The sequence below is a fragment of the Melanotaenia boesemani genome, chromosome 7 (assembly GCF_017639745.1).
Source record: "Melanotaenia boesemani isolate fMelBoe1 chromosome 7, fMelBoe1.pri, whole genome shotgun sequence".
Classification (NCBI taxonomy): domain Eukaryota; kingdom Metazoa; phylum Chordata; class Actinopteri; order Atheriniformes; family Melanotaeniidae; genus Melanotaenia; species Melanotaenia boesemani.
In genome coordinates this window covers 1,136,435-1,151,251 of record NC_055688.1, presented here as the reverse complement: position 1 = coordinate 1,151,251, position 14,817 = coordinate 1,136,435, and the positions used below count along the sequence as shown (strand labels likewise).

The 14,817-nt window shown below is 45.3% G+C and overlaps 1 protein-coding gene across 2 annotated transcripts in view; it reads right to left on the bottom strand.

Moving 5' to 3' along the window:
- Positions 1-14,817, bottom strand: part of abca1b (ATP-binding cassette, sub-family A (ABC1), member 1B) — a 55,038-nt gene that overhangs the window by 22,651 nt on the left and 17,570 nt on the right. For both annotated transcript variants that reach the window (XM_041990020.1, XM_041990021.1), the window contains exons 9-15: positions 4,496-4,736; positions 1,834-1,973; positions 1,459-1,575; positions 1,148-1,342; positions 833-1,038; positions 489-665; positions 182-404 (exon numbers count right to left, since the gene is read on the bottom strand). In XM_041990020.1, the coding sequence (XP_041845954.1) occupies positions 182-404; positions 489-665; positions 833-1,038; positions 1,148-1,342; positions 1,459-1,575; positions 1,834-1,973; positions 4,496-4,736 (1,299 nt within the window). The remainder of the gene's footprint in view (positions 1-181; positions 405-488; positions 666-832; positions 1,039-1,147; positions 1,343-1,458; positions 1,576-1,833; positions 1,974-4,495; positions 4,737-14,817) is intronic.

Here is a 14,817-nt window from a genome sequence, read left to right as displayed (position 1 = left end):
ACTTTAATGTGCATGTAAATTCTCAGTCGCTGCAGACCTGCAGGTTCTGGACAAAGAACTTTTAGTCTTAAATGGACCTGATTAGATGGCTCCATGTTCACAATGTTCAGATAAAAACAGGGTTCATTTCTGCTTTTCTGCAGCTTGTTTCGGACTTCTGTGAATGTTCTGTGTTGATCACCTTGAGCAGCAGAACCAGCAATCCGGCACTGATCAGCAGAGGAATCAGGCTGCTGATGAACCAGCTGAACCATAGGATGCCGTTGTCCAGGCCCATGATCCTCATGGTCTCCTTCAGACGGGCTTCCTTCTCATACACAACGCTCTTCAGGATGATGGACACAGAGTACATCCAGGCCAGCGTCATGAAGAGCGGCATGGAGCGGCTCATCACCCGCAGAAAACTGAGAATGAGACGAGAAGGACACATTAAGAACTGGATCAGAGAGGACAAGACCTGTGGACGTAGATGCTGCAAGTCGTCCTACATGTCATCCACATAGCAGGGGTACGGCATCTGTTGGATGTATACCCCGGTCTTCTCCTTTGTGCCTGTTATCGCTCGGATGATGCCGTGCTCGATGACATCCTGCAGGTAGGAGAACCCGCCCCAGATGTACCGCATGTCCTCAAACGGGTCAGCGCGAGGACCAGGGTCCCAGTACCTGAGGGAACACAGAAAACAGTAGGAACATCCAAGTCCTGCTGGACAGCAGAGGTGTGATGGTGGCAGTGGTCTGAGCATGCTCAGTTTGGAGAATAAAAGATGGACGACAGCTTAGGAACATGTTCGATATAAAGACGTAAACTGTGTGTGTGTGTGTGTCCTTACGCGTCTTTGATCTTGTTGGTCCGCTCCACATTGTCAATGTCCATACGGATCTTGTAGTTGAGTTTGGACGGGAGCTCGGTGGCGTTGGCGGGGATGTCCGGGAACACGATTCCTGCCCAGAACTTCCGGTCCTCCAGTAATAGCAGGGACTGGTTAATGAGTCGCTCTTCAGTGGAGACCGGCTCCAGTTTGTCCAGGTTCACACACTAACACACAAACACAGGTCAGGTCATGTGACAACTAGCAGCTCAATCAGCTGATAACTGGTTTGGTACTGGAAGTTGAGCTGAGCCGGCCCCTCAGTTCCACACCGACCTCCATGAAGCGGGAGATGCTCATGATGGCCTGGTCCGTCTCGTTAAACACCTCTCTCCAGGTGAGGGCGCTGCCTGGCGGTCGCGACTCGTCCACTTTCTTAGACAGGAAGTCTGAAATGTCAGACACGGTCCAGTCGGTGTTGGTCAGCTGAGCGTGGAAGTAAGAGGCGGTGGCGTTGTTCTTCAGCAGAGTCTAAAGGAGAGACAGGAGGAGAAAGGAAAGGGGGTTTGGTTCATTCAAGTCTTAAATAAATACATCCTGCGGAGGGAGGAACAGAAAAGGTGAGGTGGTGGGCGGAGCCTGTTCACCCTGATCAGGTCCATCTGCTGGCTGTTCTCCATGAAGTCCCACACTTTAGGCCTCACTTCCTCCCACATGCCGCCCAGGTCCCTGAACACACCAAGCTCCTGAAAGGTCCGGTTCACCTGAAGGCAACACAGAAACAAACACAGTTGATATCCGATCGTCTCCTCCACCTACTCCGTGTTACCTGCAGCATGACAGCTGCATCTCTGCTCTAATTGGTCAGTTGACTGATGCGCTCAGACAGATTTCTCTGTCACAGCTGTGTGAGTATTATGCTAATTATTCAGTGGTGACGTCATCAAATCCAGGAAAACGTTTCTGGACAACAATCAGTTTATTCAGGAGTGGTGAGAAAAAAACAGGAAGTGATGTCATACCTCATGGATGATCCTCTGTGTGGCGGGGGTGTGGGGGGTGTACAGGATCTTCCCCAGCAGCAGAGGCTTCAGAGCCTGCCAGATCATCCGGGACATCGGGTTTGAGTCCATGCTCCTGACCAGACCGTTACAGTACGGAGCTGCAACACACACATGAAGCGCTCACATTAAAGACGTGCCGGTTTGACGTGAGGCGGACCAAGCTGGTCGAGATCTGTGCCAGCCTGAACCTGCAGGTGGAACAGATGTTCCTCAAACATCATGTTTAAAGAATGTTGGACGTTTTTATTGTTAGTCAATCTGTCTGTGACAGTGAAATCTGTGGACATCCAGATGATGATGGTTGATGCCTCCCAACTGACTGAATTTAATAAAATATTAAACTGATGTGGTTGAATCAGAGGTGGAGGAAAGACAAAATAACTTACTGACGATCGGTGGGCGGAGCTTCCCAGCATGCCAGTAATGATGATTAAATGTGCTGTAATTTACTTAAATGCAATAGTTTGTGCAGTAATGATGGAGTAATCTGCATTACTCTGTTTTCACACTTGCTTGGGTTGGTAACTGCTACTTTTTGCATTAAGTGATGTGAAACCATTGCTGAGGAGGTAAGTAGAGTAATTTACTCTTGAGTTTTAGCTAGCCACCACGCCACCATGAAGCCCATTTTCACAGAACTATGCCATCCATTTCTTCACCTGTGAACAAAGGGAATTCCACACATCCACCACCCGTTCACAGATAATCAGCTTATATCATTTCACACACTGATACAATAATATGGAATTAAGAGAACTGAACTTCTTCAGTAGCAAAAAATAAAGCTAAACAATGAAACAATCATCTCAGTTAACTGAACAACTCACCCAAATCACAAAAACCGACCTCTACATTATACTTACTCGTTTTCATCTAATACCACAGTAAGGCTCCTAACAACCAGTCCCAGCCCTCTGGAACAATAAAAGCATCTGTGGCCACTAAGACAAACCCACAGCTCACACAAACTTTTTCTCACAACTCACTCCAGCCGTAGTAAAAAGGCTTTAGTGTCGACGAGGACAGACCGCCTCAGACAGCTGCTCATAATCTGTTTTTTCAAAATATTAGTCAGGCCGATACCATACTAGCATTGCAAATACTCCTCGACCCTGACAAAAGTAAACCTTTCTGACTAAACACCATCCAACACCAGAAATCAATTTTCCTGCCCAACACCACAACTAACACACAGGAACTTCACTAATCCTTCCTCACCAAGAAAGCCCAGCAGAGGATGTACTTCCTGCGGTAGCTGAAGAAGTTCAACCTGCCAAAGACAGTGATGGTGTACTTCTACACCTTCATCATCGAGTCCATCCTCAGCTCCTCCATCACCATGTGGTACGCTGCTGCCAAGGACAAGAGCAGACTGCAGCGCATCATTCGCTCTGCAGAGAAGCTGATTAGGTGCAACCTGCCTTCCCTCCAGGACTTGTTCACCGCCAGGTCCCTGAGGCGTGCAGGAAAGATGGTGGCTGACCCCTCCCACCCCGGTCACAAACTTTCAAGATGCTCCCCTCTGGTAAGAGGCTGCAGGCCATGAGAACCAAAACCTCACGTCATAAAAACAGTTTCTGCCCCTCTGCAGCCGGCCTCATCAACATGGCGCAGGACCCCCCATGTCTCTGACACTGGTTCAACCCCCCCCCCATGTCTCTGACACTGGTTCAACCCCCCCCCCCCATGTCTCTGACACTGGTTCAAACCCCCCCCCATGTCTCTGACACTGGTTCAACCCCCCCCCCCCATGTCTCTGACACTGGTTCAACCCCCCCCCCATGTCTCTGACACTGGTTCAACCCCCCCCCCCCCATGTCTCTGACACTGGTTCAACTCCCCCCCCATGTCTCTGACACTGGTTCAACCCCCCCCCCATGTCTCTGACACTGGTTCAACCCCCCCCCCATGTCTCTGACACTGGTTCAAACCCCCCCCATGTCTCTGACACTGGTTCAACCCCCCCCCCATGTCTCTGACACTGGTTCAACCCCCCCCCATGTCTCTGACACTGGTTCAACAGTGGTTTTATTTAAGTTTTTGTATATATCTGCTCTTGTTGGCACCCACCACCAAAACAAAGACCTACTTGGCAATAAACCTGATTTTCACTGTTGTGCTAACATTTAGCATTAGCATAAGGCTAATTTGGCTTTATTATTAAATCTTGATAGCAAAACAGCGACATGCCTGACATGCAGGGCTGAAGTCTCCAGAGGCGACATGAACGCTGGCAGACCATCTGGAAGCAAACAGCAGTGCTGCTACGTGCATCTATTTTTATGTGTTAATTGACGTTTTAGAGTTTAACTTATGCTCGACCGTTGAACAACAGTCTCTAGTAAATATAATTTACCAGAATTATCGGTTTAATAGACCTCTTAATAAAATAACTCTGGTATCAGTATCGGCAGAAACCCTACGAATCAGAATTTGTATCAGACAGAAAAAATTGTATCGGAAGATGTGCAAAGAACATTTTTATGCATTTGTACATGAGGCCCCTGGACCGTGGACCAGATCCGTGGACTAGACCTGTGGACCAGGACTGTGGACTAGACCTGTGGACCAGGTCCATGGACTAGACCTATGGACTAGTAAAAAGAGCCTGAAGACTCACTGGAGGAGTTGTCGTAGTGGGTGGCGGCGTCGTCCTCACTGCTGTTGTGGTTCCCGAACAGAGCCTTGTAATTGCTGTCTTCGTACCAGTTGAGGGACTTGATCTGCAGGCCTCCGCCTTCAGGGTGACCACACACGATCCTGGACACGGCCTGGTACATGGTGCTGGGTGATGAGGTGGCGTTTTGAGTCAGGAAGATGATCTCATTCCTCAGGTCGACCCAGCTTTTCATCCCGGCTAACTGGAGAACAGAGACAGTAACAGTGAGACGGAGCTGCAGGAAGGTTCTAACATGACAACCAACACAGAACCAAGCAGAACCTCCAGCCAATCCTTGTACAGCCCACAGGATACAAAGGTCATCATACTGATCAAACCTGAGGAAATGAAGGACCACAGAGGAACAGAACCGCTAAGACTCCAGACAAACTCTGGATCATCAACAACTTTGTCTCTGAGAGGACTGAAGTTGTCCTTTCGATAGAAATCAGCAAAAGACTCATTTGGAAACAAATCCAACACGAGATGTTCTGGTCCTGAATAATCTGAATAATCCTGAGGTGTTGTTCCTCTGTTTACTTTCCTCCATTTTCATAGCAAACATTACATTCAAGTCATTAGCAACGTTAACATCATTAGCATCATTAGCATCATTAGCTTCTAAGGCCAAACCGAGACCAGATCCTCTCTGTTGGATCTCAAGTCAAACTACCTCTGACGTTTGAGACAAAGAACATCAGAACAGGTAATACCAGGATATTACAGCCGTCTTTGACAGACATATCTGAACTCACCTCACCAGCTGGATCAGAACCGGTTCAACAATAACCAGAGGAAGGTTTTAGTCCGCAGACTGAACCAGGGTGCAGATCAGGATCTGGACTCGGGTTTAAAACCGCCAAAAGGAGGATGTGTGTCTTTTCTCACAATCAGAATAAAAAGTACTAAAGCCGGACAGTACTACTTCAGAGGTAGTACTAAAGCCTGTCAGTACTAATTCAGAGGTAGTACTAAAGCCTGACAGTACTACTTCAGAGGTAGTACTAAAGCCTGTCAGTACTAATTCAGAGGTAGTACTAAAGCCTGACAGTACTACTTCAGAGGTAGTACTAAAGCCTGTCAGTGCTACTTCAGAGGTAGTACTAAAGCCTGACAGTACTACTTCAGAGGTAGTACTAAAGCCTGTCAGTGCTACTTCAGAGGTAGTACTAAAGCCTGACAATGCTACTTCAAAAGTAGTACTAAAGCCTGTCAGTGCTACTTCAGAGGTAGTACTAAAGCCTGACAGTACTACTTCAGAGGTAGTACTAAAGCCTGTCAGTGCTACTTCAGAGGTGGTACTAAAGCCTGTCAGTACTAATTCAGAGGTAGTACTAAAGCCTGACAGTACTACTTAAGAGGTAGTACTAAAGCCTGTCAGTGCTACTTCAGAGGTAGTACTAAAGCCTGACAGTACTACTTCAGAGGTAGTACTAAAGCCTGATAATGCTACTTCAGAGGTAGTACTAAAGCCTGTCAGTGCTACTTCAGAGGTAGTACTAAAGCCTGTCAGTGCTACTTCAGAGGTAGTACTAAAGCCTGACAGTACTACTTCAGAGGTAGTACTAAAGCCTGTCAGTGCTACTTCAGAGGTAGTACTAAAGCCTGACAATGCTACTTCAGCGGTAGTATTAAAGCCTGTCAGTGCTACTTCAGAGGTAGTACTAAAGCCTGACAGTACTACTTCAGAGGTAGTTCTAAAGCCTGTCAGTACTAATTCAGAGGTAGTACTAAAGCCTGACAATGCTACTTCAGAGGTAGTACTAAAGCCTGTCAGTACTAATTCAGAGGTAGTACTAAAGCCTGTCAGTGCTACTTCAGAGGTAGTACTAAAGCCTGTCAGTGCTACTTCAGAGGTAGTACTAAAGCCTGACGGTACTACTTCAGAGGTAGTTCTAAAGCCTGTCAGTACTAACTCAGAGGTAGTACTAAAGCCTGACAATGCTACTTCAGAGGTAGTACTAAAGCCTGTCAGTGCTACTTCAGAGGTAGTACTAAAGCCTGACAGTACTACTTCAGAGGTAGTTCTAAAGCCTGTCAGTACTAATTCAGAGGTAGTACTAAAGCCTGACAATGCTACTTCAGAGGTAGTACTAAAGCCTGTCAGCACTAATTCAGAGGTAGTACTAAAGCCTGTCAGTGCTACTTCAGAGGTAGTACTAAAGCCTGTCAGTGCTACTTCAGAGGTAGTACTAAAGCCTGACAGTACTACTTCAGAGGTAGTACTAAAGCCTGATAATGCTACTTCAGAGGTAGTACTAAAGCCTGTCAGTGCTACTTCAGAGGTGGTACTAAAGCCTGTCAGTGCTACTTCAGAGGTATTACTAAAGCCTGACCGTACTATTTAAAGGGAAGTGCTAAAGCCTGACAGTGCTATTTCAGAGGTAGTACTAAAGCCTGTCAGTACTTCTTCAGAGGTAGTACTAAAGCCTGTCAGTACTACTTCAGACGTAGTACTAAAGCCTGACAGTGCTACTTCAGAGGAAGTACTAAAGCCTGACAGTACTACTTAAGAGGTAGTACTAAAGCCTGACAGTGCTATTTCAGAGGTAGTACTAAAGCCTGTCAGTGCTACTTCAGAGGTAGTACTAAAGCCTGTCAGTGCTACTTCAGAGGTAGTACTAAAGCCTGTCAGTACTACTTCAGAGGTAGTACTAAAGCCTGATAATGCTACTTCAGAGGAAGTACTAAAGCCTGTCAGTGCTACTTCAGAGGTAGTACTAAAGCCTGTCAGTACTTCTTCAGAGGTAGTACTAAAGCCTGTCAGTACTACTTCAGAGGTAGTACTAAAGCCTGTCAGTGCTACTTCAGAGGTAGTACTAAAGCCTGTCAGTACTACTTCAGAGGTAGTACTAAAGCCTGTCAGTGTTACTTCAGAGGTAGTACTAAAGCCTGACAGTACTACTTAAGAGGTAGTACTAAAGCCTGTCAGTGCTATTTCAGAGGTAGTACTAAAGCCTGTCAGTACTTCTTCAGAGGTAGTACTAAAGCCTGTCAGTACTACTTCAGAGGTAGTACTAAAGCCTGTCAGTGCTACTTCAGAGGTATTACTAAAGCCTGACAGTACTACTTAAGAGGTAGTACTAAAGCCTGACAGTGCTATTTCAGAGGTAGTACTAAAGCCTGTCAGTACTTCTTCAGAGGTAGTACTAAAGCCTGTCAGTACTACTTCAGAGGTAGTACTAAAGCCTGACAGTGCTACTTCAGAGGTAGTACTAAAGCCTGACAGTACTACTTAAGAGGTAGTACTAAAGCCTGACAGTCCTATTTCAGAGGTAGTACTAAAGCCTGGCAGTGCTACTTCAGAGGTAGTACTAAAGCCTGTCAGTGCTACTTCAGAGGTAGTACTAAAGCCTGTCAGTACTACTTCAGAGGTAGTACTAAAGCCTGATAATGCTACTTCAAAGGTAGTACTAAAGCCTGTCAGTGCTACTTCAGAGGTAGTACTAAAGCCTGCCAGTACTACTTCAGAGGTAGTACTAAAGCCTGTCAGTACTACTTCAGAGGTAGTACTAAAGCCTGTCAGTGCTACTTCAGAGGTAGTACTAAAGCCTGTCAGTACTACTTCAGAGGTACTACTAAAGCCTGTCAGTACTACTTCAGAGGTAGTACTAAAGCCTGTCAGTGCTACTTCAGAGGTAGTACTAAAGCCTGTCAGTGCTACTTCAGAGGTAGTACTAAAGCCTGTCAGTACTACTTCAGAGGTAGTACTAAAGCCTGTCAGTGCTACTTCAGAGGTAGTACTAAAGCCTGACAATGGTACTTCAGAGGTAGTACTAAAGCCTGTCAGTGCTACTTCAGAGGTAGTACTAAAGCCTGTCAGTGCTACTTCAGAGGTAGTACTAAAGCCTGTCAGTGCTACTTCAGAGGTAGTACTAAAGCCTGTCAGTGCTACTTCAGAGGTAGTACTAAAGCCTGTCAGTACTTCTTCAGAGGTAGTACTAAAGCCTGATAATGCTACTTCAGAGGTAGTACTAAAGCCTGTCAGTACCACATCAGAGGTAGTACTAAAGCCTGTCAGTACTACTTCAGAGGTAGTACTAAAGCCTGTCAGTGCTACTTCAGAGGTAGTACTAAAGCCTGTCAGTACTACTTCAGAGGTAGTACTAAAGCCTGTCAGTAGTACTAAAGCCTGTCAGTGCTACTTCAGAGGTAGTACTAAAGCCTGACAGTGCTACTTCAGAGGTAGTACTAAAGCCTGTCAGTACTACTTCAGAGGTAGCACCAAAGCCTGTCAGTAGTACTAAAGCCTGTCAGTGCTACTTCAGAGGTGGTACTAAAGCCTGTCAGTGCTACTTCAGAGGTAGTACTAAAGCCTGTCAGTACTACTTCAGAGGTAGTACTAAAGCCTGTCAGTGCTACTTCAGAGGTAGTACTAAAGCCTGTCAGTACTACTTCAGAGGTAGTACTAAAGCCTGTCAGTACTACTTCAGAGGTAGTACTAAAGCCTGTCAGTGCTACTTCAGAGGTAGTACTAAAGCCTGTCAGTACTACTTCAGAGGTAGTACTAAAGCCTGTCAGTGCTACTTCAGAGGTAGTACTAAAGCCTGTCAGTACTACATCAGAGGTAGTACTAAAGCCTGTCAGTACTACTTCAGAGGTAGTACTAAAGCCTGTCAGTGCTACTTCAGAGATAGTACTAAAGCCTGTCAGTACTACTTCAGAGGTAGTACTAAAGCCTGTCAGTAGTACTAAAGCCTGTCAGTGCTACTTCAGAGGTGGTACTAAAGCCTGTCAGTACTACTTCAGAGGTAGTACTAAAGCCTGGCAGTACTTCTTCAGAGGTAGTACTAAATCCTGCCAGTGCTATTTCAGAGGTAGTACTAAAGCCTGTCAGTACTACTTCAGAGGTAGTACTAAAGCCTGTCAGTGCTACTTCAGAGGTAGTACTAAAGCCTGTCAGTACTACTTCAGAGGTAGTACTAATGCCTGTCAGTAGTACTAAAGCCTGTCAGTGCTACTTCAGAGGTGGTACTAAAGCCTGTCAGTGCTACTTCAGAGGTAGTACTAAAGCCTGTCAGTGCTACTTCAGAGGTAGTACTAAAGCCTGTCAGTACTTCTTCAGAGGTAGTACTAAAGCCTGTCAGTACTACTTCAGAGGTAGTACTAAAGCCTGTCAGTACTACTTCAGAGGTAGTACTAAAGTCTGTCAGTAGTACTAAAGCCTGTCAGTGCTACTTCAGAGGTAGTACTAAAGCCTGACAGTACTTCTTCAGAGGTAGTACTAAATCCTGCCAGTGCTATTTCAGAGGTAGTACTAAAGCCTGTCAGTGCTACTTCAGAGGTAGTACTAAAGCCTGGCAGTACTTCTTCAGAGGTAGTACTAAATCCTAACAGTGCTATTTCAGAGGTAGTACTAAAGCCTGTCAGTGCTACTTCAGAGGTAGTACTAAAGCCTGTCAGTACTAATTCAGAGGTAGTACTAAAGCCTGACAGTACTACTTCAGAGGTAGTACTAAAGCCTGTCAGTGCTACTTCAGAGGTAGTACTAAAGCCTGACAGTACTACTTCAGAGGTAGTACTAAAGCCTGTCAGTGCTACTTCAGAGGTAGTACTAAAGCCTGACAATGCTACTTCAAAAGTAGTACTAAAGCCTGTCAGTGCTACTTCAGAGGTAGTACTAAAGCCTGACAGTACTACTTCAGAGGTAGTACTAAAGCCTGTCAGTGCTACTTCAGAGGTGGTACTAAAGCCTGTCAGTACTAATTCAGAGGTAGTACTAAAGCCTGACAGTACTACTTCAGAGGTAGTACTAAAGCCTGTCAGTGCTACTTCAGAGGTAGTACTAAAGCCTGACAGTACTACTTCAGAGGTAGTACTAAAGCCTGATAATGCTACTTCAGAGGTAGTACTAAAGCCTGTCAGTGCTACTTCAGAGGTAGTACTAAAGCCTGTCAGTGCTACTTCAGAGGTAGTACTAAAGCCTGACAGTACTACTTCAGAGGTAGTACTAAAGCCTGTCAGTGCTACTTCAGAGGTAGTACTAAAGCCTGACAATGCTACTTCAGCGGTAGTATTAAAGCCTGTCAGTGCTACTTCAGAGGTAGTACTAAAGCCTGACAGTACTACTTCAGAGGTAGTTCTAAAGCCTGTCAGTACTAATTCAGAGGTAGTACTAAAGTCTGACAATGCTACTTCAGAGGTAGTACTAAAGCCTGTCAGTACTAATTCAGAGGTAGTACTAAAGCCTGTCAGTGCTACTTCAGAGGTAGTACTAAAGCCTGTCAGTGCTACTTCAGAGGTAGTACTAAAGCCTGACGGTACTACTTCAGAGGTAGTTCTAAAGCCTGTCAGTACTAACTCAGAGGTAGTACTAAAGCCTGACAATGCTACTTCAGAGGTAGTACTAAAGCCTGTCAGTGCTACTTCAGAGGTAGTACTAAAGCCTGACAGTACTACTTCAGAGGTAGTTCTAAAGCCTGTCAGTACTAATTCAGAGGTAGTACTAAAGCCTGACAATGCTACTTCAGAGGTAGTACTAAAGCCTGTCAGTACTAATTCAGAGGTAGTACTAAAGCCTGTCAGTGCTACTTCAGAGGTAGTACTAAAGCCTGTCAGTGCTACTTCAGAGGTAGTACTAAAGCCTGACAGTACTACTTCAGAGGTAGTACTAAAGCCTGATAATGCTACTTCAGAGGTAGTACTAAAGCCTGTCAGTGCTACTTCAGAGGTGGTACTAAAGCCTGTCAGTGCTACTTCAGAGGTATTACTAAAGCCTGACCGTACTATTTAAAAGGGAAGTGCTAAAGCCTGACAGTGCTATTTCAGAGGTAGTACTAAAGCCTGTCAGTACTTCTTCAGAGGTAGTACTAAAGCCTGTCAGTACTACTTCAGAGGTAGTACTAAAGCCTGACAGTGCTACTTCAGAGGAAGTACTAAAGCCTGACAGTACTACTTAAGAGGTAGTACTAAAGCCTGACAGTGCTATTTCAGAGGTAGTACTAAAGCCTGTCAGTGCTACTTCAGAGGTAGTACTAAAGCCTGTCAGTGCTACTTCAGAGGTAGTACTAAAGCCTGTCAGTACTACTTCAGAGGTAGTACTAAAGCCTGATAATGCTACTTCAGAGGAAGTACTAAAGCCTGTCAGTGCTACTTCAGAGGTAGTACTAAAGCCTGTCAGTACTTCTTCAGAGGTAGTACTAAAGCCTGTCAGTACTACTTCAGAGGTAGTACTAAAGCCTGTCAGTGCTACTTCAGAGGTAGTACTAAAGCCTGTCAGTACTACTTCAGAGGTAGTACTAAAGCCTGTCAGTGTTACTTCAGAGGTAGTACTAAAGCCTGACAGTACTACTTAAGAGGTAGTACTAAAGCCTGTCAGTGCTATTTCAGAGGTAGTACTAAAGCCTGTCAGTACTTCTTCAGAGGTAGTACTAAAGCCTGTCAGTACTACTTCAGAGGTAGTACTAAAGCCTGTCAGTGCTACTTCAGAGGTATTACTAAAGCCTGACAGTACTACTTAAGAGGTAGTACTAAAGCCTGACAGTGCTATTTCAGAGGTAGTACTAAAGCCTGTCAGTACTTCTTCAGAGGTAGTACTAAAGCCTGTCAGTACTACTTCAGAGGTAGTACTAAAGCCTGACAGTGCTACTTCAGATGTAGTACTAAAGCCTGACAGTACTACTTAAGAGGTAGTACTAAAGCCTGACAGTCCTATTTCAGAGGTAGTACTAAAGCCTGGCAGTGCTACTTCAGAGGTAGTACTAAAGCCTGTCAGTGCTACTTCAGAGGTAGTACTAAAGCCTGTCAGTACTACTTCAGAGGTAGTACTAAAGCCTGATAATGCTACTTCAGAGGTAGTACTAAAGCCTGTCAGTGCTACTTCAGAGGTAGTACTAAAGCCTGCCAGTACTACTTCAGAGGTAGTACTAAAGCCTGTCAGTACTACTTCAGAGGTAGTACTAAAGCCTGTCAGTGCTACTTCAGAGGTAGTACTAAAGCCTGTCAGTACTACTTCAGAGGTACTACTAAAGCCTGTCAGTACTACTTCAGAGGTAGTACTAAAGCCTGTCAGTGCTACTTCAGAGGTAGTACTAAAGCCTGTCAGTGCTACTTCAGAGGTAGTACTAAAGCCTGTCAGTACTACTTCAGAGGTAGTACTAAAGCCTGTCAGTGCTACTTCAGAGGTAGTACTAAAGCCTGACAATGGTACTTCAGAGGTAGTACTAAAGCCTGTCAGTGCTACTTCAGAGGTAGTACTAAAGCCTGTCAGTGCTACTTCAGAGGTAGTACTAAAGCCTGTCAGTGCTACTTCAGAGGTAGTACTAAAGCCTGTCAGTGCTACTTCAGAGGTAGTACTAAAGCCTGTCAGTACTTCTTCAGAGGTAGTACTAAAGCCTGATAATGCTACTTCAGAGGTAGTACTAAAGCCTGTCAGTACCACATCAGAGGTAGTACTAAAGCCTGTCAGTACTACTTCAGAGGTAGTACTAAAGCCTGTCAGTGCTACTTCAGAGGTAGTACTAAAGCCTGTCAGTACTACTTCAGAGGTAGTACTAAAGCCTGTCAGTAGTACTAAAGCCTGTCAGTGCTACTTCAGAGGTAGTACTAAAGCCTGACAGTGCTACTTCAGAGGTAGTACTAAAGCCTGTCAGTACTACTTCAGAGGTAGCACCAAAGCCTGTCAGTAGTACTAAAGCCTGTCAGTGCTACTTCAGAGGTGGTACTAAAGCCTGTCAGTGCTACTTCAGAGGTAGTACTAAAGCCTGTCAGTACTACTTCAGAGGTAGTACTAAAGCCTGTCAGTGCTACTTCAGAGGTAGTACTAAAGCCTGTCAGTACTACTTCAGAGGTAGTACTAAAGCCTGTCAGTACTACTTCAGAGGTAGTACTAAAGCCTGTCAGTGCTACTTCAGAGGTAGTACTAAAGCCTGTCAGTACTACTTCAGAGGTAGTACTAAAGCCTGTCAGTGCTACTTCAGAGGTAGTACTAAAGCCTGTCAGTACTACATCAGAGGTAGTACTAAAGCCTGTCAGTACTACTTCAGAGGTAGTACTAAAGCCTGTCAGTGCTACTTCAGAGATAGTACTAAAGCCTGTCAGTACTACTTCAGAGGTAGTACTAAAGCCTGTCAGTAGTACTAAAGCCTGTCAGTGCTACTTCAGAGGTGGTACTAAAGCCTGTCAGTACTACTTCAGAGGTAGTACTAAAGCCTGGCAGTACTTCTTCAGAGGTAGTACTAAATCCTGCCAGTGCTATTTCAGAGGTAGTACTAAAGCCTGTCAGTACTACTTCAGAGGTAGTACTAAAGCCTGTCAGTGCTACTTCAGAGGTAGTACTAAAGCCTGTCAGTACTACTTCAGAGGTAGTACTAATGCCTGTCAGTAGTACTAAAGCCTGTCAGTGCTACTTCAGAGGTGGTACTAAAGCCTGTCAGTGCTACTTCAGAGGTAGTACTAAAGCCTGTCAGTGCTACTTCAGAGGTAGTACTAAAGCCTGTCAGTACTTCTTCAGAGGTAGTACTAAAGCCTGTCAGTACTACTTCAGAGGTAGTACTAAAGCCTGTCAGTACTACTTCAGAGGTAGTACTAAAGTCTGTCAGTAGTACTAAAGCCTGTCAGTGCTACTTCAGAGGTAGTACTAAAGCCTGACAGTACTTCTTCAGAGGTAGTACTAAATCCTGCCAGTGCTATTTCAGAGGTAGTACTAAAGCCTGTCAGTGCTACTTCAGAGGTAGTACTAAAGCCTGGCAGTACTTCTTCAGAGGTAGTACTAAATCCTAACAGTGCTATTTCAGAGGTAGTACTAAAGCCTGTCAGTGCTACTTCAGAGGTAGTACTAAAGCCTGTCAGTGCTACTTCAGAGGTAGTACTAAAGCCTGACAGTGCTTCTTCAGAGGTAGTACTAAATCCTGCCAGTGCTATTTCAGAGGTAGTACTAAAGCCTGTCAGTGCTACTTCAGAGGTAGTACTAAAGCCTGACAGTACTTCTTCAGAGGTAGTACTAAAGCCTGAACATCGGAGTCTGTAATCGTTCAAATCACAGAACGGAAAGTTCTTGAAACTGAGTCCAGAGTCAAAGTTCAGGTAAAGCCACATCAGACAGAACTAGCCCCGCCCCTCTGTTCACAAAGCTGATGATGATGTCACTGCAGGTCATCTGCTGCAGAACTGAAACCGTCCCAGGTCTGACGGACCGTTCACCTGACCCGGAACCCAGACGGACCGTTTCCCTGACCCGGAACCCCAACCAGATTTCCTTGACCTGGTGTCCTCAATCCATCTTCAAAATGTCTTCTGATTGTCTCTACACTGTCCTCCACCTGACCCTAAACTCCACACGAAGT